General features: G+C 38.7%; 1 protein-coding gene across 1 annotated transcript; it reads right to left on the bottom strand.

Moving 5' to 3' along the window:
• Positions 1-610: 610 nt before the first annotated feature.
• Positions 611-24,461, bottom strand: LOC128855517 (toll-like receptor 13). The gene is made up of 2 exons (XM_054090481.1): positions 24,352-24,461; positions 611-2,583 (listed from the first exon to the last, which is right to left on the bottom strand). Exons 1-2 carry the CDS (start codon positions 24,459-24,461, stop codon positions 699-701), a joined length of 1,995 nt encoding a protein of 664 aa, XP_053946456.1. The 3' UTR covers positions 611-698.
• Positions 24,462-25,615: the final 1,154 nt, after the last annotated feature.

Genomic DNA, 25,615 nt, shown 5'->3' on the forward strand with positions numbered 1-25,615 from the left:
TCTCCCGTTTGGAAAAAGAGTACAGTCTTTCCAAGACAAAGTACCTATTGTCAACAGCCAAAAAGTCTACGCGTATTGGACCGCAGGTTGCAATTGTCATTTACGAGTTCGGCGTCGTCAAGGACTTCGTTTACCTCTTTCCGGTCTTACTCAATGGCGCTGAGTCCTGGATACCGATAAACGGTTATTAGAAGCTTTGGAGAGAAGAATTCTTCGCAAGATCTATGATCCGATTTGCGTAAATATGTAATGCATATCGAATAAGATGGAACTACGAGCTGTACGAGCGAATGGACAATAACACTCTAGCAAAGAAGGTTTCGAAATACACTGGTGGAACCCGCAAAAAATGACGTTCTCATCTACCTCGGAAAGACCAAGTCGACGACGGCCTGACGTTCCTTGGTGTTTCTAACTGGCGTCAACGCGCGCAATGCAGAAGCGATTGGCGCAATATTTCGGTAGCGGCCAAGACCGATCATCGGTTGTAGTTGCTAGCTAAGTAAGTAAGTGAGTTTAGAAAGTAAAATTTGTGTAGTTGGAGTTGAAGTATGGAAGCTGATGCATTTATAAATGAAGAAAATTGTACCCAAAATGAAATTTGTACCCATAAATGAAGAAAATGTACCCACGGCACATTTTTTTTATTTTTACACACAAATTCATTATGATATTTACAAGTAAATGAATTCATAGCTCTACACTTCCGAGTCCTCCTCTTCTTCCTCCAACCGTCGACGCTCGTTCCTTTGTGCATTCCTGGCCATCCTGTTGCAGCAAGTTGGCAGACACTCCTCCTCGCGTAGGAAGCTAAACAACTGCAGCAACAATACCAGGAACACCAGCAACAATATAATCACTGTCAGCACATCTCGCGTAGTCCAGTATGGATGAATGCCACTTGTGCCTGCTACTGCTGACGCTGCTGCATCGGCGTGCAACTCCTCAAAATCATCATCAACTGAACTGGCCGTTGATGCATAGCGATGATGAGTTGCCTTATCGGGCGCCGAAAGCGAGTTCAATGTTGATTCAAAAAGATTACCCATGTTGTTGCTGTTGTAGTTGTTCGAGGTGAAGCGCACTGGCAGCTGAATGTTGTGCTCTTTCAGGTAGGCCAACATGGTGCGCTTATAACGGTATTCCCACTCGTTTTCCAATAGGCCGCACTCTTTGAGGTAGGCGTGCGTAGCGACAAATTTCTCATAGTCGAAAACGTGCAAGCGATTGCCTTCGATATACAACTTTTCCAAATTGACGAGTGGCTCGAAAAGACGCTGATCCAAGCGCAGCAAATGGTTGAAGGCCAAATCGAGGTGTGTCAGCTTCTGCAGCACCAGGAAATGCTCTAACGTCAGGTTTTGCAATTGATTGGAGGCCAAGTTTAGGTGCACCAAATTCGGCAAGGGCAGGTAAAGGGGCGAGTGAGAGGTGCGCAGCGATTGCAGTTGATTGCGTGACACATCCAGCCGCTGCAGATTCAACATGCCCACTAAATCTTCCAGCGTTTCCAGTCGATTGCCATGCAAATCCAGTTCGCGCACGCTAAGTTTGTCGCCAATATTCAGGCTGGTTAGCTGATTGTTGCCGGCGTGCACTTTAACGGCGCTGCCCGCGATAGCGATACGCTGCAGCGTGCTGCCCTGCATCAGCAGCGTATCGACCGACTGCAAACGCAGCTCATCAACAAGACTGTTGCTGATGTCGAGTAGATGCAGCCGCGGCAAGTGTGCCAAAGCGTTCGGTTCGAAGCGCGAAAATCTGTTATCGCCCAACAGCAGCGTTTGTAGCTTCGTATTGTGCGCGAATGTCGCAGTGTCGATCTTCTCTATATTGTTGCTGCTCAAATCGATGTGCTCCAAGTTGACGAGATCGTCAAAAAGTGACTGGGGCAGTTCGCGTATGTCGTTTTGCTGCAAGTCCAGGTAGCGTAGTTTCTCCAAACTGGCAAACGCGTTCTGGTGCACCATGTGGATCATATTGCGTCCGAGCTGCAGCTCCTCGAGCCCGTAGATTGCGATGAACGACTTCTCTGGCACATCGAAAAAACGATTCTGTTGCAGCACTAAGGTGCGTAGCGGGTGACCGGTTGGGAAGTCGTAGGCCGTAAGTCGATTGAGTCCGCAATTGTGCATAAAAAACGAGCGCAGCGCTGGCGCGTTTGTGAAAAGCAGGCGCGGGATGCGCGTGATTACCGAATCACGCAGCACCAGCTCGTACAGCTGCGGTGCCGTGGCATTGGCAACGATGAGCGGGTCGGTGAGCGTGGCCGTGATATTCGACAAAGTGCAATAGAAAGTTTGGGTATTCACACAGCTTTCGGTTAAGTTTAGGTTGAGCGCTTGGGTGGCGGGCGGCCCGATGCTGTAATGCGCTGCGAGTAGAACAAAGAATATGGCGAAATTGGATTTTCTCATTTTTATTATTGTATCTTCTGCTTGCTGTTGCTTTAGGTGAATCACTTCGTTACACTTTGTAAGCCGCAATAAAAAATTTGCTTCTGACACTTTGCACCGATCACTTTCAAATGAAAGCAAATAAGATTTATTTTTAAACCCTGACTTTATTGATTTGTTGTGCCCTCTTTACTGTGGATTTTAGAAAATATATTACAAAAGCGATTTGTTTACTTTTAAGCCGTGATCCCAGCTGTGCGTGTTATCAGTGGCTTACTGAGAGCGAAGAAGCTTTGGCGATAAGGCATACTTCTGTATTTTTGTGTACACTAACTTACACACACACGCATACATACATATACATACACTTGTGCTCGCATAATTAAGTCATTTTACCTTTCAAAATGTCCGCCATATATTTGAAGCTAAATTTTTTTGTTTAATTTTTTACAAAAACATAGTTCACTGTACTTGTAATAAAAAGCGTGCACGTCGAACTTCCAAACTTGGTAGAAAATTCACAAAAATTTAATAAATTCCAAAAATTATTAAAATTGCAAATTTTTAATCAGTCTTTAGAAAACTTCTAAAAATTTTATTATAGGATGCATACGGTATTTGCAACTTGAGAGTACAACTAATTAGTTTTTATTTTGAACAAAATTAAATCAAAATTCTTGTCATGTCCGACCGACTGTCGCAAGTCCTCCTGTTATTAAACAGAAGGGACTGCTGTAAGTGGTTGGACTGATGACGGGCCACTTTCTGTGGGCGAAGCAAATGGAAAAGGTAGGCATCTCAGACAATGCACTCCACTCTGCAGACCACTCACTTTCTGTGTGTCTGACCGGCCTTCGCTCGAATCAAGCTCGCGTTTGGCCCTGATGTATTAAGAAGCTACCACCTTGGCTGATTGGCAACACAAGATCTACTAAAATTTCTTCGGAGGTTGAGTAGATTTACAGAAATTTAAAAAGGAATCCGAGTGCAGTATAATGGATTTAATTGTGTCTGAGTGCGGTACTTACTAGTTGTCCCGACAAAAAAAATGAAAATTCACGAATTTTTTACACAACGAACTTGTTTTATATATCAATAAAATCAGTACAATTCAATATAATTTTCATTAGCTTCATCAACCTCCTCGATTCGGGCTCTGCTCGAATCAAATACTCCTTGCCGTGTAGTCTCTCCTAATGGACACCTCTCTTAAGCAGACTCCTACTATAAGCGGAAACTTTTTTCAGTATAACCTATAATCAAAAAGTACCGGGAAGGTGATGTTGACTGTTTTCTTCGATTGTCAAGGCGTAGTGCACCATGAGTACCATCGGGCCAGACAGTCAATATAGAATATTATTTATCTGTTTTGAAGTGTTTGAGAGATGCTGTACGTCGCAAACGGCCGGAAGTGTGGGCAAACAATTCTTAGTTTTTGCTTGATGGTAACCGCCATCGCACCGAGCCCAAAATGTGCTGGATTATTTGACCAAATAGCAAGTAAATACCATCGTGCAAGCATCGTATTCACCTGATATGGCCCCGTGCGACTTCTTTTTGTTTCCCAAGTTGAAGTTACCACTTCGTAGAAGGAGATTTCAGTCGATAGAGGAGATCAAAGTGAATGCGACGAAGGGGCTGAAGGCCATCCATCCCTTCGTCGGCCTACCAGGAGTGCATAGAGGACTGGGTTCCACGTTGGCGCATGTGTGTTGCTTCAGAAGGGCCATATTTTGAAGGAGATACAATAAATTTGCCTGAAATTTTACTCTGTTTGTTTTATTTAAACATTCCCGGTACTTTCTGATCATAGGGTATACCTCAAATCCTTAAAAAATATTTAAAATTGTTTTCTCTTGAACGGGCAACCCTTCCATAACCCGTTAAACTTCCCATAATATTTTATTCACTTTTTTACACTTTTCTCATAAGCGGGCATCTCCTATAAGCGGACAAATTTTTCACACCCTTAGGTGTCCGCTTACGAGAGAGTACACTGTATTCATATTGACTGTAACGGTATTAATTTGGTGTTGTGTGGATACTTATTGGTAGTAATTCAGGAGATTAAGTTCTGGGATGTTAGGCGGCATAAGTTCGGTGTTATGTGGTCATGGAAAACTTCAGCCATCCAAACTTGTGTCGCCGTTGCTTTGAGTGAAGGAGCAGAGTCTTGCTGAAAGCCATATGGACTGTGATCGCGTACACTATCATACCAGGGTTTCACTACTGTCTCTGGAATCTCGATATATACAGTAGAATTTACTCGAGATCCTTGAGTAAAGAAGTCTGGTGGGATGACATGGTGAGGTTTGTTGCTCACAACACCTAAAACCATGGCAGTGGCTGGAAACTTCGTCTTCATGACAACAGGAATCTTTGTATGATTGGAACATAGACATATGTCATTCTGCTCATTTCTGCGTTTGGTCTTTTGATCTTGGTCAAAAAATTTTTTCGTCAGAGAATGAACCATAACATCTCAGGCGCTTCAGGATGTTTAATTTTGTTTAGAAGACGTTTTGATCGGATAACTCGCTGTTCTCGCGTTTGCTCAAGCAAAAACTGTCTTCTGCACCTAACGTAAGACTTATACCTGCGATCTTCATGAACAACTCGACGGATAAGACTCTTAGACATAGTAAGCTCCCTTGCAAGGGCCCTCATCGATTTTGCAGAGTCCTCGTCAATGATCGCTTGCACTTGCTGAATAAATTCTGCAGATCGGACAATGTCAGATTGTCGATCATGTTTTTTGCGTTTTGCATCGCCGCCTGATGCAACTAAATACACTTATACAGGGTGGGCCAAATAAAACCTCCTAATGTTAAGCACAAATAACCTTTTTATTTTTTGACATATTTATTTGTCTCTGTTTGTAGGTTATAATTGAATTGTTGGAAACTTATTATGGAACCCTACCGCAAGACCACCAACAACAACTACAATACGCTATTCGTTTTACACAATTAGCCACACAAATTGATTTTTTAAATAATGTTTTGTCGGATTAAGCGCATTTCCATTTAAATGGTTATGTCAACAAACAAAACGGTAGATTGTGGGGCTCTGAAAATCCAAGGGCAACACACCAACATCAGTTGCACCCATCTAAATGTACTATTTGGTGCGGTTTATGATCCATATTTCTTCGAAAATGAGGATGAAACGTCGGAATCGTTTTCAGGAGTTTTTTACAGAACATTGATTGAAAACTTTTTGCGGCCAATGGCGGAGCAGTATCCTAATTTGTGGTTTCAACAAGATGGAGCAACTGCGCATACCGCTAGGCAAACTATGGACCTGGATCTATGGATTAGTAGGTCTTATTTGGCCCACCCTGTATATATATGTATAATGAAGTGTTATCTCAAGATCGCTCAAAAAAAGCCTTCATTTTTGATATTTTTTGTTTTTTTTGCATACGATGTTGACCTGTTTTTTCCATATAAAGCCCATGTTCGGAAGCCTTTACTTGAAAAATGTCGCAAATATTCTAAATCGATAAAGTGACTTAATTATGTGAGCACAAGTGTACATAGCCAGTCAATTACTCAGTTGAAGCTATCGTGCCGGTGGCTAAAGGAATTTTCAAGCTAAGAGAGCAGACTTTAAATTGTGATTAAAAAGCCCACAGCTGCTCTTTCTCGTATTCAGTGAAGATCTTAGAAAGAATAAATACGAGCGTTAAGATTTAAGTGCAATGAGTTAAGCTTTTTTAGTCACATATATACATACATATGTACATTAGGGTGTCCCAGGCTACAAGGGGGAATTTTTTTTTTCGGAATTTCCCTTTATTTTTTTTCCATTTGACTCTAAAAACTTAAATATAAAATATTATTGAGATCGGATGTCATTAACCCGTGCCGACTTGATGTCAAACTTTAAGTTTAAAAGTTAGTATGAAAGCTATAGGCTCACAATAGAGAAAAGTTTAATTGAATTTTTAGATTAATTAAATAAATAAAAATAAAACACATATTTCGTATTTATTTTCGTTTTATTATAAAAGGGACATCAATCATCAAATTTTCTTTTCAAAGTTTGCTTTTTACAGTCGGGATATACCGGTCTGTGTTCTTGTACGCACGTCGCTTTTCCTCCTCGATTATTCTAAGGCGCGTCTTTTCCTCTTTTTTTGTTAGTTTTTTGTCCACTCCGGCTAAGTGACCGGGCCGACCTGGTTCTCTTTGGCGCTGCAAGAAGATCTTATCTTCATTTATTTTAATCGATTGAAGAGCATTGGCATGTGCGATGTCAAACAAATTGTTTAAGTTTGAAACAAACTCCTGTCGACGCTGTTCAAACACTTCTTCAGTTTTTTTCGCATTTTTTTGCGATTCTCTCTAAACTTGGTATAAGTTAACTAGTTTCTTAACACAGTTAGATATTGATCCTTTCCCAATAAATAATACATTCACGAATTGTAAGATTTGCACTTTCATTGACACTTAAGTTCACTTCACGAATATTATAGAACAAAACTGCCAGTACTTGCCCATTAGAGGGAAGTTTAGAACCGGTAATTTGATGTTTTACGTCCCCTATTAAAAATATCTCCTTTTTGGAACTTCGTAACTCCACTGACATATTGACTACACGAAAAAAACGCGATTGCTAATAAAACAAACCAGTAATTACATGCAATCAATCCGACAGTTCGCGCGCGCCGTACTATACAAGTACCGACAGGTTTCCGCTCAACTCGGCACGGGTTGCCGTGATTCTAAATAGACGAAACTTTATTTTTAGATGTTTTGAGACCATTCAAACAAAATAAGAGGGTATGCGTTAAAAAAAAACACTTTAATTTTTTTGGGACACCCTAATGTACATGTATCGATGGGTCCATGCTATAACGGCACAACTCAAATTGTAACAATCTTCAGTGGAATAGCACTTTTAACTATTTTTTTATAATTATATAGTTAATTCTTTAATAAAAGCTATATGAATTAAAATTTTCGTCTCTGCACAAAGTGCAGAACAATTCTTCGGAATTTCTAACTTTTTAATCAAATATTTTGTGACTCGTTTATGTCCAGCTTAACACAGTGAAGGTTTGAAGTGCCTAAAAAAATTGCGTTAATTTTGGATAGTTTTCATTTCTTTCGGAGTTGAAGTTTTACTCTATAAAACATTGTATTTTACATAGGAGAAAATGTAGAAAACCATCAATAGTATTTTTTTGATAGACCCGATTCTAGAGGCCTTCAAACTTTCGTTTTATTTTGAACTTATTTATTGCACACTCAAAAGTTTTCCTAAAGTCCTGAATAAAAATTTGAATTTGAATTTTTGTTGAAAATTTCATGAGTTTTTCTAAATTTCATACATATTTTAGAACTTTAATTCATATGGCTTTTATTGAAGAATTAACTAGACAGTTATTGAAGTTTAATTATAAGTAAATTAAATGCCAAAATTTACAATCACAAAGGGTTTTTTTCGATATAATAACTGTTAAAATCCTTATTTATTATACCAAATCTATTTCATCACTGACAATCTATATAAAGGGTGGTAAAGTTTCAAGAGCCGGTATTGATTTTGAATAAAATACAATTTTTTTTTAATTATTGTCATTTCTCTTTACGATGATAATATTGGTATGGATCAATTACGTATGGAACAAAATATCGGCCAAATAGCCGTCGCTGTCTCGGCGGCACACCTCCATCCTATGGTCCAAATTTTCGATGACGATGAGGCATAATTGAGGTTCTATGCCGTTAATGTGCCGAATTATCTTATCCTTTAGCTCTTGAATTGCTGCTGGTTTATCGACGTACACCTTTTCTTTCAAATAACCCCAAAGAAAGAAGTCCAACGGTGTCAAATCACATGATCTTGGCGGCCAATTGACATCGCCCCGACGTGAGATTATTCGGCCATCAAATTTTTCGCGCAAAAGAGCCATTGTTTCATTTGCTGTGTGACAAGTGGCACCGTCCTGTTGAAACCACATATCGTCCACATCCATATCTTCCAATTCGGGTCATAAAAAGGTCGTTATCATCTCACGATAGCGAACACTATTCACAGTAACTGCCTGACCGGCCTCATTTTGGAAAAAATTGGGCCCAATGATGCTGCCGGCCCATAAACCGCACCAAAGAGTCACTCTTTGTGGGTGCATTCGCCCAAATGCGGCAATTCTGCTTATTGACGAATCCAGCGCGGTGAAAATTCATCACTGAAGATGATTTCCTTCGAAAATTGGTCATTCACTGTTGCCATTTCTTGCCACCATTCTGACCATTGACGACGCTTGAAATGGTCAAGAGGCTTTAGTTCTTGAGTCAATTGCATCTTATAAGCGTGTAAATGCAAGTCTTTATGCATAATGTCCAACAACGACGAGCGTGAGAGGGGCAATTGTTGGGCACGACGACGAGTTGAGGTGGACGGCTCTTCAACCACACTATCGCGAACAGCAGCAATATTTTGTGCAGTACGAGCTGTACGATATGCACTGGTGTTTTCACATCTCCTACAGACCCGGGTTGCTCAAACTTTTGCAACATTTTTCCGATTATACGCACATTTGGACGATTAAGTAGACCGAAAAAATCACGAAGGGCGCGAAATGCATTTTGATTTGAACGCCGGTTTTCATAATAAGCCTGAATAACTTTAACGGGTTGCTCGATTGTGTATCTTTCATGATTCAAATTGAGTTAGTCTAAAATTGAAAAATGTTAAATAAAGTGCAAAAGAAAACTTGACGGTTAGGTGTGGTTCACATTCAACATCGGCCCTTGAAATTTAACCACCCTTTATATGGGTTTACACCGCTGTTATGAAAAAGTCTAGTGAAACTGATAATAACTGTTAAAATCCGTATTTATTATACCAAATCTATTTCATCACTGCGGGGAGTTAGCGCGGAACGACGTTGAGAGCAGCAGTGGGACATGTTCTACATGCACCAGTGATACCCACACATGCATTTCTCTGCACTCTCTCTAGTTTAGTAGTGTTGTAGCCCTTCTGAAGAGCTACCCACCAAACTAGGCAACTATATGTCAAAATTGGCAGAACCACTAAGTTGTACATCCAAAGTACGACACGTGGCTTGAGACCCCATTTTTTGCCGAACATAGATTTATAGGCGTAGAAGGCTGTACTGGTATTCTTGAAACGATTTTCTATGTGCAGCATCCAGTGGAGCCTGGGGTCAAGTATTACACCAAGATACTTGACTTCCGATGAGAGTGTAACACACTGGTTGGAAGCTTAAAAGACTTAAAGTCTTAAAAGTCAACTCCGTTTTGTCAGAGTAGACTCTGACACCGCAACTGGCAGCCCATCTAGTGAGTGTAGCCAATGCATTTTCGTTCTTTTATTTCAATTTAAAATCCGATACCTCTAAATTGATAACCCTTTACTTGGAATGTTTGCATCGAGTACTATTCTCTTTTTATGACGTAAGAAGTGCTATAAGAGTTAATAGTAGATTGATTATGGCACACTGTCTTTGGTGTAAAAAAAAAGCCACAATTTCACTTCGCTCAGAAAAGCCAGTAGAAAGTTGTTCACCTCTAAGTGGCACATAACGAAATACCCCGAATAAATATTCACATTTTTGGAAGAGCTTTGACCACTTTTATTGACGCCACTACCAATACAGCTGGGACACTTGCATTCCACTGAATTTGAAGTCGTGCTGAAGCCACATTTCCATCACCATTAGTACCTTTGTATGTATGCATGTATGCATCTATGCACGTGTGTAAGTATGTATGTAGCATGGAATAGCAGTTTCAGCATGTTGCACGTTGCAAGTGCATAAACTCCATTGTATAATGCCACTTGGAATGGTTGTTAGTTAGCTAGTTCTTGGCACTGGACGCCCAATATTCATTTGTTCGTTCGTTTCACTTTCTACTTTATTTATTTAATTTAGACTCACTCTCAACTCACAGCCACAACCTTAACTGTAGTCAACGCCATTGCCACCACACGTTTACTCGCTTACAATTAAAGCGAAATTCCACGAATTGTTTAATTAGAACTTTTGCTGCATGCAGTGCAGTGCCAATAACACGGCCCAAGACATGCAGCGAGTAAGGCGTTCAAGACCGACCGACCGAGTCATAGGAATCGCAGCTGTGTTCCCAGCCCAGCTGAGGAGGAGTTGAGTTAAGCTTTTGTGAGTTGCTGCTCGCTCGACTTCTTCTTGGGCATTGGGGTCCAAACCTGCTACCCACTTAGCGGACACATTTGCTGTATATCAGCATGCAGAGACAAATAAACCCATACAACCGCAGTTGCTACACAAATGTACAATCTTTTGCTGTAAACACGAGACTCGCGCCACTATTTCGCATGTTTCGACTTCATTCTCGTCCTCGATCTCGACAAATGTTTGTTTTTTTTTTTGTTTTTCTTAGGTTGTTTTCAATTTTTTTCTTGGTTTCTTAAGCTGTGAGATTTTAAAATTTAAGAAATTGACAAAAAGCAAAGCAAAATCCAAGCAGAATGGAAAGGGCATTTATACTTATTACAGAAAAAACGGCAAAGACCCAAGCGAGCGCAGTCGTAGAGAAAAAAGTGTGGCAAGAATCTGTGAACTTGTCGTCTGGTGGTGTTATCAGCGCAACTAAACAGTTTCTATGCGCATCGCAGTGTAGGAATACATACATGACTGACTGTATGTTTGATGGTACACCGTACAGTCTTGTCTTGCAGTTCTTTAACACATGCGTTGTTATTGTTGTTGCGGTTGTTGCTGTTTCTGATGCTGTGCGATGTGTTGACACTGATTAAATCATTAAATATTCCGATTGTGTCGCGCAATAATGAAATGTTTTTAGGTTTTCTGCTTTTTTACTGTTGTTGCTATTTCTTTTTTTTCGTGTTTTTTTGTTTTTCTGCCATTGGGTTTCTTACTTTGCGCTTGCAGCAACACTCTGTTGTCTGATGGCGAATTATTCATGGAATTATTTGAAATCAACATCGACACGAGTAATTCTCGTTCTACTCTGGGGCATTCGAGTTGGTATTCATGAAATTATGCCTTAATCAGTGAGATTTTGAGTTAAACGTGGCAACGTGCCACAAGCAACAAGTTCACTTGTTTAATGCAAAAACATGCAACGACGAATAGATTTGAGATTATTTCTTCGACTCAGTTGGTTGGTTGTGTCCTTTTTATGTTTAAATTTCTTGCTTGTTTTAGTGCAACTATTTTGTATGCTGATCCCTTCGTGTTGGACTTAGACCGCATGACATCTCTCTAATTAACGTTGTTATTGGTGTGGGTGGAGGTTATAGGTGAGAGACCTTATGAGTTGCCAATAAATAGCTTTAAAAGTTTTCGGACTTTGAAAATCCCAGGTATTTTTAAGGGAATTTTTAAAAAACCAAAAAATAAGCAATCCAGACAGGACTAAAACAGATACAACAAAATCTCGGTAAGTCCAAGTATAGGGTTATTCAATAGGTGCGCTTCAACTTTTTTCCGATAGGGAGGGCGAACGACGCAATATTTTTTATTTTTCACTTGTCATTTGTAAACTTCATTAGTATACATTTCATCATGGAACGCTACACACTTGAGCAACGATTGCAAATCGTGCAAATTTTTTATGAAAATAATCGTTCTGTTGCTGCTACTTTAAGAGCATTACGGCCATTTTACGGTCCATTTAACAAGCCGTCCCGTTTTGGGGTTATGTGAAGTCATTGGTCTACAGTAACAAGCCGGCGACGATTTGTGAGGTCAGAGCCAATATTGAACGCGAAATTGCTGGAATTTCGGCCGATTTATGCAAAAGAGTGGTCGAAAATTGGGTTCAACGATTGGATATGTTCAAACTCGATAATAAAAAAAAAATTAGTTAAAAAAGTCAAACCGTTTGTGTTTTATTCAAAAAAGTTCAAAAGTTGAAGCGCTCTTACTGAAAAACCCTTTATATATGTATTATACAAAATTCATTCAACATTCAAGAGCAAAATGAAAAGGGTACAAAGGACAGCATCCAAGCTTATCACAGGAGTGCTGCCTTCTACACCAACCAATCTTCTTCAGACTCTATTAGACCTTCCCCTAGACATCTATAGAAAATTGTGTGCTAATTCCAACCCGCTCACCGACATCCTCCTAACGGTTGTTAAAGGGGAACAGCACAAATTATTTCTCAGGAAAGCGCAGAAAATATGGAGCTCAATTTCTTCATGTGCTATTTCGAAAACTCTTTGGCCCCAGTCCAATATACGGAGGACTCAGAAAGTTCTTAGTATTCCTCGCCATTTAATTTCCAAACTCGTAGCTATGTTTACCTGTCACTGGACGATCGGCACACACGTACTAGGGTTACCATTTAACCCCCATTTCAGAAGCTGTGGGGACCTTTTAGAGGAGGAGACTGTTGAGTACTTTCTCTGTAACACCCATTTCATACCTGTGGAGACCTTTTAGAGGAGGACACTGTTGAGTACTTTCACTGTAAATGTCCTGGTTTGGCAGTTAGAAGAATAACAGTGACCTTGTTCCTTTCTTCGACAGCTTGGGGCAGTGCGCCAAACTAAAGCCCATCAACCTTCTCTATTAAATCAACAGCTCCGGCTGGATGTAGATGCCTGCCTGTTGGAGGTCTCATATTGGATGAAAACAACGCTTTACTACTTGAGGTGTGCCAGACTGGCACTCCAACCATTTCATTTACCTACCTACCAACGCAATCAGACAGAATGCATGCCGGCCCTGGAAAAATTTCATATTATTATTTTTTTATTTATTATTATTTATTGTTCGGCTTTTACATTTCATTACATTTCATTTTTAATCATTAACATTAGAACGTACGACAGTGACACTAGGTCGTTTGTCGGAAGAAAAAAGAAAAAAACAAAATCTTACATTTTACATATGTTACTATGGTACTATGTATTGAATTCGCTTAAAATTAATTTTCTATATTCTATAGCACCAGTGATGAACTTAAATAAGTTATTATATCCAGAAGGGCCAACACCATTTAAAATGTCTATGATTTCATCTCGGTTTAAACTAAATTTTCCAAAAAATCTTTGACGAATTCTTTTAAGTATCGGGCATTTTCCTAAAAAATGTGTGATGTCTTCTAATTCATTTAAGTTACATAAAGTGCAGTTTAAATCCCTTTGGCTTCCCAAGTATATTAAATCACATCTGGCTTTCATAATCCACATAATTTTATAGATTCCAGTATTATCGTTTAAATAGCTTCTGGCGTTGTTATGGTCTAATTCCTTATATAATCGGGTGCTTTGGTGTGCCCTTTCCCATAAAGTTCGAATATTCGAATCATGAAGATTTTCTATTATTGAAATTATATTTCTATTCCACTCTCTTTTATTTGAAGTGCCCCAGTTACATGTTATATTTAACTTTTGTGCTAGATTACTAATTTCTTCAACCCAAAATATCTGTTTTTCTAAAATCTTTTTTGATAGTATATGAGGCAATCTATTATCATCATATTCAAATAACGTTTTGAATATATATTTTAAGTGAAGCTGCAGTGTATACAAATGAAAACTTGGAACATTTGTCTCCAAGAGAATGCAATAAGATGGCGTATTACTCGGGAGATGAAGTACCCTTTTTAAAAAATAAAGTTGAATTTTGTCTACTTCTTCAAACAACGAGTTTCCCCATACCTGAGCAGCATAACTCTGGATTGCTCTAGTCACCGCTAAAAACAGTTTCCATTTTGCCGACAACTTAATTTTATTTTTACTAAGGAATGTGCACCAAGTTGCATTTATGCTATTTTTCGCTAGAACATTTCTATTTTCTATATGTTGCTTGAAACTGAGTTTTGATGTTAGCTTTACACCCAAGTAATTATATTCTTTCGTTATTGGTATAACTTCGCCGTGAAAAAACCACTTTTCTTTTTCTGCTATTCTACCGCCTCTCCGAAAGATCATTATGGCTGACTTAGATAAGTTTACTTGCATATTCCACTTTTCGCAGTATTTTTCTAAGTTGCTTATCATTTTTTGAAGAGCACAAACCTCATCTGCCAATATGACGATATCGTCAGCATATAATAGCAAACGGATATTTAACTCATCTATAAAGAGTCCCCCCTCCAAACAGTCGTGCAGGTCAATCAAGTAAAGAGCAAAGAGCAAAGGTGAAAGCAGGCACCCTTGCTTTACTCCTGACGATATTTTGAATTTTTCACTCATTTCATCTCCTACTTTTACTATCGAACATGTGTTTCTGTAATAACTTTCAATAAAGTTTGCCATTTTGGTGGAGATTCCTATTTCATGAAGCTTGTATAGCAATAGTTGTCTAGGGACAGTATCAAAAGCGGCTTTAAAGTCCACAAAAAACGCGTACACTTTTTTCTTCTCCCTGAACTTAATATGGACTATTGCTGCTAGGTTATATATGTTATCTACAGTTGAATGTCGCTTTCTGAAACCTGCTTGAAATTCTGTTATAATATTTTTATTTTCTACCCAGCTTGTGAGTCGCTCATTTAAAATGCCCATCATTATCTTTGCAACACAATTCATGAATGAGATACCTCTATAATTGGAGGGAGATTTCCTATCGCCTTTTTTAAAGAGCGGATATATCAGACTTGTTTCGAAACATTCAGATACTTGGCCCATATTATATAGCCTATTAAAAACGTTTGCCAACTCAACAAGAAACCGGTCATCGGCATTTTTAAAAAACTCATATGGAACCTTGTCTGAGCCCGGAGCTTTTCCACATTTCGTTTTATGTAACATTAATCTGATTTCATCTATTGAGATTGGTCTGTCTAGACAATCATCCCTTACTAAATTTGCCACATATTGTATACATGATGCACAGCGAGTTGGATTTAATAATGTTTGAAAATAGTGCATGAATATTGCTGGCGATACCTCTAGACAAGATTCTGTAACTGAACACCGAAGGACGTTGACCATCTTCCACCAATCCTTACTGTTATTAACCTCATTTATTCTGAGTTCAAGATTGTCATAGTAATTCTTCTTGCTCTCTTCACACAGTTTCTTGTATTTTCTATTTGCCTGAATATATTTCTTTTTATCACTTCCACTCAAAGTTTTATTATAAATTCTCAGTTGTTTTAATGACATCTTTCTAGCTGACTGACATTTCCAGGTAAACCATTCCGATTTTTTTCTTAATCTTTCTTTATTTCGCCTCTGTGAAGTTGATATTCTAATTATTTCAGTTAAATCTTCAAGATCTAGCTCTTTTTTTACATATTTCTTTTTCTGTAGGTTGCTAATAAGTTTCTTGTTATACAATTCTGCTCGTAATTCATCCCAAACAATTTTTGGTAACAAGTTCGTCTTGCATATTGAAGCTGATTTTCTTGCAGGCAATTGCATTTTTAAAATAATAGGCATGTGATCAGACCATGTTTTATTGTCCACTATAAAATCAGACGCATGTTTCAATATGTCCCGAGATATTGCACATATATCATTTACAGATTCACCTATATTACTAACATAAGTAAATTTTCCCTCAACATCACTACTTAACATGCCATTCAACACTATTAGACCATTATTTATACAGAACTCTATGAACTGCCTTCCACCTCTATTGATTTTTTTGTCTCTTGAATTCCTATCTGTTTTTCTTCCTACAATATCATTTAGTAAGATTTCGTCCATATTTACTTGTAAGTCTCCAATTCGTACATTAAGGTCACCGATTACAACACCATTTACAAAATCATTTTGAACAAAACTTTCTTTTACAATTTCAAAATCATGTATCCAGTTATTACCCTTCAAATATAATGGAATCAAGTTTACAGTTTTTTCAGCCACACAAAATTCGATTACGTCTAAACAGTCTAAACACTTAAACGAATATCTGACATCAACATTTTCTAGGTCTTTTTTAATGCCATAAAGGAGTCCACCACTTGCCCGTCCATAATGACTACGTCGTACTGCTGATCTCCAAAACAGAGTAAACCCCTTGAAGAATTTAAAATATTTTTCAAAATTTTCCGTTTCAACATGCGTTTCTAACAAGATGAAAACATCAAACGAACAAATGTAATCAAAAAAATCTTTATATAACGTTTTGTTTGCTAAGCCGTTAATGTTATACGACACAATTTTAATATTAGTTAATTGATTACGATTTTCTAAAAGTTCATCACTGCTGGTTATTACATTTAATTTTGCGGTTACTTTAGTACAATTCTTTAGTTTTTTGAATTTATTTTCTCTAACAAAGAGTGATAGGTAATATCAATTTTTGACACGCTTATACCAAAGTAGTGAATAAGAATTTTCTCTGCCGGCTGTCCCTCACACATAAGTAATTTGTTATTATTGTATGACATCCATTTGCCGTCAATATTCATGCTATCATTCCTTACGAATATCTTATGTGTTCTACTTAAGGTCAAGAGCTTTTGTTTTAACTGCAATAGCACTTTTCTATTTTGTTGCCTTTCAGAGCTAAGGTCCTTTTCAATATATATATCCGAACCTCGCAACATTCTAGCGTTTTTAAGGATATCTCCTGCCATTTCCACAGTTTCAAACTCTGCTATTATATTGCACTTATTATCTTTATCGTATAATGAACGTGCCTCTCTTATTTTAATGTGATGCAGACTAAGCTTATCTTCGCATAATTTTTGAACAGCTAGTGTTGGTTTTTCATCTTTTGTAACGCCTTTAAAAAATAACCTATTTCGCTTACTTTGGTCAACAAGGCGTAGTATTTCTTTTTGTTCCAATTCCCTGTCTTTTTTTAATTTTTGTACTTCTAGTTTAAGGGATTCGTTTTCAGCCTTTAGCTTTTCAATTTCCAATCCCATTGACTCTTTTAAATCTCTTATGTCTTGTTTAGAAGCTAATCGCTCTAATTGCTTATTTAGGTTGGTTTCAATTCCACGTATGGCTGTCATTACATCTTGCAGCGAAAGATCCGGAGATAATTCGGTAACTCTTCTCTTAGCCGCATTACTTGAAGTAGGAGTTCGATGCATTTTGTCAACTTGCAAGTATTAACAATTATAAAAAATTTAATATTTAGTAACTACTACTAGGTGGCAATGCCTTTGGTACGTTACACCTTTAACCTCTGTAACTACTCGTATACAAATTCGTTCTGCTACCCGCCAGTAGGTGGCGCTACGCTAGTACCTAAATTCTATTTGTTGTTATGTTATGTATGGAGCTAATAATTTGAGGTTATGTTGATTGAACGCGCCAAAATGTAAATCGCAGACAATTTCTCCTTCGCTGTTCCGCTCAATAAAAGACAGGAAATACACCGATCTTGATGAAGTTCCCAAGTCTCACTGAACAATCAAAGGCTCGTAAACTTACGTCAGTAACGCATTTATTCAACTTTCATTTTCATATTATTCAAATTTCATATTTAGACACTCGAAAGTGGTCGGAACTCTTTCGTGAACCCATAATGAGTTAGATTACACTCTAAAGGAACTCAGAAAAATGTGAATGGAGTAATATTAAGGCTACCTCCACTGTCTACCTCCATTGCCAGCTCAAGACTATGCAAGCAATAAGGTCGGGAGGGGCATCCACTTCGAAGTGCTGCAGCTGAACTTAAAGCTACGGCTAGCTGACTACTGCACCGTCTCTAAAGCTAAGTTAATAGATATAAAGAAGTTGGCAGGTTGAAGGTCCGGAACTCGTCTGCTGCAGCACAATCGATCACTGCCTACTCTGATAGTCAAGCTGCTAAAAAATGTCTACAGTGCAAAAATACTTCTTTCAAAGTAACAATTGAATGAAGAGATATTCCTCATGAGCTGGCTAAGCGATGCACCACGAAAGGTGTATGGGTTCGTGGACACAGCGACATTCATGGAAATTGTATCGTTGTGCTGGCTAGGAGAGGAACTGATCTTAAATCAGTCAATTCTGACCCCTATTTGATAATCCTCATAAAAGTTCTGAATCAGGTCAGTCAACATCAGGCAAGCCAACAGTAAATGAAATAAGGAGCCCTCTTCTGCGATAAGACAGGATTAGCCTAATAGAAATAATCACAGAACTAGGTTTCTCATGCATCTAGACCGGCCGTTCATTAGAACGGTGGTTAGTAGTATCACCGGGTAATGCCTAAGGAAACACACGTGCAAAGTACTAGGTTGCCCGATAAGTTGTGAGAGCGTTGCTAGTAACCTAAATTTTCTTTTGGTATGTTGGTACACTCGGCCTCCGTAGCCGAATGGGTTGGTGCGTGACTACCATTCGGAATTCACAGAGAGAACTTTGGTTCGAATCTCGGTGAAACACCAAAATTAAAAAAAAAACATTTTTCTAATAGCGGCCGCCCCTCGGCAGGCAATGGCAAACCTCCGAGTGTATTTCTGCCATGAAAAAGCTCCTCATAAAAATATCTGCCGTTCTGAGTCGGCTTGAAACTGTAGGCCCCTCCATTTGTAGAACAACATCAAGACGCACACAACAAATAGGAGGAGGAGCTCGGCCAAACACCCAAAAAGGGTGTACGCGCCACCCGTCGAGTGACTGAAAGAGATTGAATAGAAGCTTATGGCATCTCATTGCGCAGTGTAAGCAATATTTTGATTGAAGTATTGGGTTTCAGAAAGCTATGTGTACAATGGGCGCCACATTCGCAAGCAATGCAAAAAAAAACAGCATTTAGAGCATTTTCGAAAGGATAAAGTGGATTTTGTGCACCGGGTCATCACTACGGATGAGACTTGCGGCTATCAACATGAATCATAGCCATCACCCTAAATCAAAACAAGAGGCTAAAGAGTAGTGTGAACCTGGTTCTTCGGCTTCGAAACGAGTTCGTGTCCAGAAATCCACCAAGAAGGTGTTGGCAGCATTTTTTGGGAGGCGAAAGGAATTTTGTTTGTGGATTACTTGCAAACTGGTTCAACAAAAGTTTTTCTTCGTATTTTAAAGTTGGCAATGCTAATAAACGACATCTACTTTTATATGCAGGCAAACTACAATGCCAACGAAGGGAATGAATGACAAATCTAGTCCTGAACCTTCCCAATTCTTAAAGATTAACCCATATAGAATGGATCCCAAATAATGCTGCAATATTCGAGGTTTGATCTAACAAGAGAAAAATACAAATTCTTTGGCATAGAAATATCCTGGAACTACCTTGAATTCCTTATTACAAAGCCAAGCATTGATCTAGATTTGGCAATCATAAAGTCTATATGTTTAGAAAACGACATTTTCGATGTAAATATGACCCCAATCTTTTTTGAGGGTGATAGTGCCCAACTTGTAATCGAAATCAATTGTAGCTTTACGTCTACTGAAGGACAAGTGCTGGCATTTACCAGCATTAAGATTTATGGAGGTATCATCACATCAAGCTTCCAATCTTGTTAAGTCTTCTTGAAGTCTTATGCAGTCATTTAAGTTCTCTATCCGACTGTGAATTTTCGTGATGTCTCAAAATCGTTTAAATGTCATTAACAAATATTAAGAACAATAGTGGCGCAAGATACCTACCTTGAGGCAGGCTTCAGGTAACTTTGTTGACATCAGATTTTATATTATTTATACGAACAAATTCAGTTCTATTTGTTAGATAAGATGCAAGGCACTTAAGTAAGCTAGAATGAAGACCAATTGAACCCAGCTTTTTAAGTGGGATACTATGGCTGACTCTATCGAACGCTTTCGAAAAGTCGGTGAATGTGACCTCGCATTGTTGGCTTGTTGCAAATTAGCGAATAACCCTAAAATCGTAACACCCAACTGAAGGATAGGAATCGTAAAAAAATACCAAGTTTGCAAAAGAAAAACAATTCTTTCTCAGCGGGACAACGCACCGCGTCACAAGAGCATCTTGACAATGGCTAAAATCCATGAATTAAAGTTTCAATTGTTCGAACACCCACCGCATACACCAGATTTGGCCCCTAGCGACTTCCATCTGTTTCCAGACCTTAAAAAAATGCATGCGTGGAAAGCGTTTTTCATCAAATTATGAGGTCATAGCAGCTATGGAAGTGAATTTTGCAGATCTTCCAGATTCTCACTTTAGGAATGAAATTCATAAATTGTAATCTCGTTGGAAAAAGGTTATTGATGTTGAGAGAGACTATACTGAATAATAAAGTGCATTTCAAACCATAAAATTGTGTTTTTCTTATCGAACTGCCAAACTTATTGAATAGCCTAGTACAACAAAAAACAAAAACTTTTGCATACAATTTTTCGAACTTGTAAACATTTTTCAAAATTTCATTACAAGTTGCAACTTTTTAACCAGAATTTTTCAGCTTATGCAACATATTGAATTTTAATTGACAGTGGTAGACTTTTTCTTCCAATAAAAAAATTCGAGCTTTGTATGGGAGAAAAGGCGTGACACCGCAGCGAAAAAAAATTGTCAAAAATCAACGGTATTTTGTAGTCATATGAAACTTAAGCCTTGTCAGACTAATGTTTAATCAGCTATAAAACTGCAAACCCAAAAAAATTGTGAAAATTCGAGTTAAAAAGTTCAAAGTTTTGATGAAAATTTTAGAAGTTTTGCAAAATTGAATGCAAAGTTAACGCTAAACGCTATGGTTGTTGTTGTTGTATATTTAAGGGATTAGGGGTAGTCAGAGGTCCGAAAAAATATGACTTTTAATACATTTTTTTGTTAGTTAGTTGATTCCTTTTACAAAATAAAAACATAGCTTGACTTTAGCAAAATTTCAAAAAAAAAAATTAATAATTGTTAAAGTTATCGCTGTTTGTGTGGAGCCCGTTTCTCCAGAAGTCCTTTGTGGTGATCTTCACAAGTCCTTGGAGATTCATCTACAATCAATCGGACAAGAGAAATTAGTTTTATTAATAGATAATCTTGTGCCAGAGCGAAGATTTTTTTTTCAAAATTAACAAGATTTTCGAGAAAAAACCCACAATTAATTGTTTAAAAAAAATCAAAATTTTTGAAAAAAAATCCTTCGATCAGACACGAGTTTTTACATTTTTCAAAAGCAGTATAAATTTTATTGAAATCTACCAAGCGGTGTTTAAGTTACAGTGATCACCAGTTCAAAAAACATAGTTTTGTTAATTGTTGAATAACTCGAAAAGCATTTGTCGGATTCACTTCAAATTGTCACAATATTTTTAAGACAGAAAATGCAAAAAAACTTTAAAACTTAGTTCAAAGTGGAACTCTTGGCAAGAGAGATTCTACGTTGGATTTCCAGGCTGAACCTGGAAATTATAGCTGTCAACAGTGACGTGGGCGCCGATACGCGAGTGCGCCGAGTGTTTGTCTGATGACAGGAGGTACTTCGTTTTGTCCTCGTTCCCCACCAGACCCATTCGCTTTGCCTCTTTATCCAGTTTGGAGAAGGCAGAACTAACAGCGCGGTTGTTAAGGCCGATGATATCGATATACTCGGCAAAACCAACAATTGTACGCTCTTATAAAAAATTGTGCCTGAGCGATTAAGTTCTGCGGCTCGTATGATCGATTCCAACATCACGTTAGAGAAGTCGTATGACAGCGAGTCACCCCGTCATTTTGCATAGCCGTATTAGTTTTGCGGGGATACCAAATTCAGACATCGCGACATATAGGTAACGCAGCCCTCTACTCCTTCAATAAATCGTCCTCAATTTCTTCAACGCAGTAAAGTATTTCATTCGGCTCGATTATTCCTTCCTGCTTAATATCGGATGCATTTGCCTCGGGCAAATAATCACCATCTCGACCATCATGATCACTACCAAATGGGTCCACTTCATTATCCTTATCTTCACCTGTACTTCCGCGAGGAATATTAGTCTCCAAAGCCGAAGAAAGTCGATTATACACTCAGTTTTCTTCCACGTGATCTTGTGTTGTAAATGAACTCCACTTTATCGCGTATAATTGGGGCGTACACCCTTTTTGAGTGTTTGACCGAGCTCTTCCTCCTGTTTGTGGTGTGCGTCTTGATGTTGTTCCACAAATGGAGAGACCGACAGTTTCAAGCTGATTCTTATTCTATTTTTTATGAGGAGCTTTTTCATAGCCGAGGGGCGACCGCTATTAGAAAAATGTTTTTCTTAACTTTAGTGTTTCACCGAGATTCGCACCGAGGTCTCTCTGTAAATTCCGAATGGAAGTCACGCACCAACCTATTCGGCTACGGCGGCCGCCGAAAGGTTGCCAAATTTGGCTTGCTTCTCTTTACATTTGTGTCTACTCTGTAAGGTAATTTGTACTGTGGATTAATAAAAATAGATAAAAAAATTCACGTCCAAAGTCGAAATAGTTGGCCAGACCCGAGTGACCAACGCAAATTTTTAAATTAAAAAAAGTGAGGTGTTTATAATATTGCAACGGGGTGTATATGAGAAGAAATCGTAGGGGTACGAATTACTAGTGGTTAGAGTGAGCAAATATCCACGAGTACAGAATATCTGCAAAGTAACTAAAAACGCAGAATTTTTTGAAAAATATCATTTTCTCGAGGTAGCAAGTCAGCTTTTTGACGAGTGGCCAAATGCCATGTGTACTTGGGTGCACTTATCCTCGCATTTAATCGCTAATGCACATGCTTACCTCTCTTCAGATATACGACACATACATACATATGTACATGTGTGCGTTTTTTCTGAAAGTTCTTATAAAGTCACTATTTCGCTAAGCGGTACATCTACGATAAACTTCTGACTGCGCGAACTTCCGCAATCCAAATTCAAAGCAACTCGTCGCCACTCCAACTCCAGCTGTGTGCATTTCCTGCACTTGTGATCCTGCCTTGCGCGCATCTGCATACGTGCATGTGTGTGTGTGTGTAAGGAGGTAAGTGCCGCCTTCTGCTTGTTGGCAATTTTCAAATATTATAATATTACTTTTCACTATGCAGTCGCACACAATAACATAACAATAATATCCTGATTATGGTTATTAAAGTACCTCATTGGGCAATAATAATCCGTTGGTATCCCCCAGATACCGAACTGCTGCGCGCTTGCAAAAATATTTCTCAATAAACAGAAATGTTTGTTTGTGTACAATACAAATGTCTGTTATTAATGCCCAAGGGAGGGAGCAGAAAGAGCAGGCGAACAGGCGAAGAGGCGCACAGGGCAAGTGGATGAATTGAGGATGAAGCGGCAACGACCACAATAACTCGTGACAATTTTCATATTCATAAATGCAAGCAGATATGAGTATGCAGAACAGTAGGGAAAAATGAGACAAAAGCAAAACGATTATGCGATGATGGTTGCAACTAAATATTCTCAACAATGGGCAAACAAGCGAAAAAAGAAGGGTCACAATAGAAATTATCAACGATAACCGATCGACAGATGTTCGAAAAGTTGAGCACTTTTGGTTGTTGATTGTTTGGCGTTTAAGCGCATGGATGTGTATGTATGTATGTATGCATCTATACACTAAAATGTTTAAATGTAGTTGTTGCAGAGGTCATTTGCATTGGCTATACAATTATTTGGGGCAGGTATAGTCGTGGCCACCCGAAGCAAAAATCGCTGGTTATCAGTAACGCCTTAATATTTGTTTTAAATGCTTGTTTGGCAAAGTTTGCTGTTGTTGTTTTTGGAATTCCTTGCCAAAAATGCCTCAACTTAATCTATATTACTTAAATCATCACTCATGCAGGAAAGTGGACGTGTGTATTAACGTAATTTTTCAAATGTTTGGTGATCTCTGCTAAGGGGCCATTGAGCTTCACACAACATAAAAAAAATATACAAAAAATTAAAAAAAAAAATTTCAAATAAAATTGAAAAAAAAAAATTATAATTTAAGTGCATTTAAGTAGAAGGGTGCATAAAAAATATGTAAAAAAAAACGTTCGAAATAAAACAAATAACCTTTGAAAAAAAAAACACAAGAAACAGCGAATTCTTAAAGCCTTCAACCGACCAATAAACACAAGAAAAAAGTACAAAAAAATCAAAAAATACTCCTGACATCTTCAAACAACGCATAACAAAAAACTCCTCATACAAAGCATCATCGTCATCGTCCGCAAACGAGCTAACGAACCGATCACCCAGCCGCCTAAACGACAACCGTTGCTGCTGCTGCTGCTTCAAGCTGCCACTCTGACTGCTCATCGCCGGCTGCGCATGCGTCCTATCAGCGGCGATTAATCTGCATCACATTTGCTGATAAGCGAGGGTACTAAGCAGCAAGGATCACCGAATACACAAACACACGTACACACGTAAATGCAGCCGTTTGTTTCCAGAACTGCATAAGCACTAATGCTCAGCCAGTAGTGAAAAAGTATTTATACATATGTACATAAGTACACGCACGTACATGTGTATGATTGCGTGTGTATGTATGTATGTGAGTATGTTTAGAGTGGCGCGAACGTACATTTGTTCTCATGCTGACATCATTGCCAACACGCACAACAACAACAAGAAGCACACCCAAAATAACACACAAACAAAAAAAACATTATGCAATTGGCAACGTCATCGCCATCTTCATCGTCATCACCATCGCCAAGCGCCTTTATTCGACCTGACGTTCGACGCCGCGTTGGTGCTCTTGCTGTTAACAGTACTGCTGGTAGTGCTCAACACAGTGGCATCAACATCGACAGCAGCAACGGCAACAAACGTCAACACTTCATGTCTTAAATTATGATGGCTGCATTTCGGCACTTTGCACTTGGAACGCCCTTCATGGTGCATATTTTGCCTTTCTTTCCTTTTCATACAAAATTTATTTAGCTTTTTTGAGAAGTTGTGGATTTTTGTAGGTGTAGCAGCAGGTTCGTGTAATGTAGAAATAAGGAAAGCGCTCGGAGAACCGTTGATGTGGTACTCCAGAAAGCAGACATAGCATATCTCCGTAGCCAGTCTCAATATTCCTAATTAGGCCAGAAGCCAAAGTGGACTTGACCGCAGCGAACACACTGTTGCTGCTGGAACTGAAGCGGCATCCGCGACGCAAACTATCCTATCCCATGACTAAAAACTATCCATAGGAAATGGAAGCGCATTACGCACTGCATTAAGGGCATAAGGCTGAGCTGTAGTTTTTGGTATTATAGAAAAAGAGTCCGCTCGTGAAGCACGCCATGCCTTATCGCAGTCTTGACATGAGTGCCACCATGCTTCAAGGAATTACCTTTGTTTCTCCCAGGCGCTGTGGCAACATCCATTTTTATTCTACTAGACATGCGTTGGGTTAAAGGTGCCAACAGCGATGTAATACATGGGCTGGAAAGTCCCGGGCCTAACAAAGAAAAGAC

The sequence above is a fragment of the Anastrepha ludens genome, chromosome 2, assembly GCF_028408465.1.
Source record: "Anastrepha ludens isolate Willacy chromosome 2, idAnaLude1.1, whole genome shotgun sequence".
In the NCBI taxonomy this organism is placed as follows: domain Eukaryota; kingdom Metazoa; phylum Arthropoda; class Insecta; order Diptera; family Tephritidae; genus Anastrepha; species Anastrepha ludens.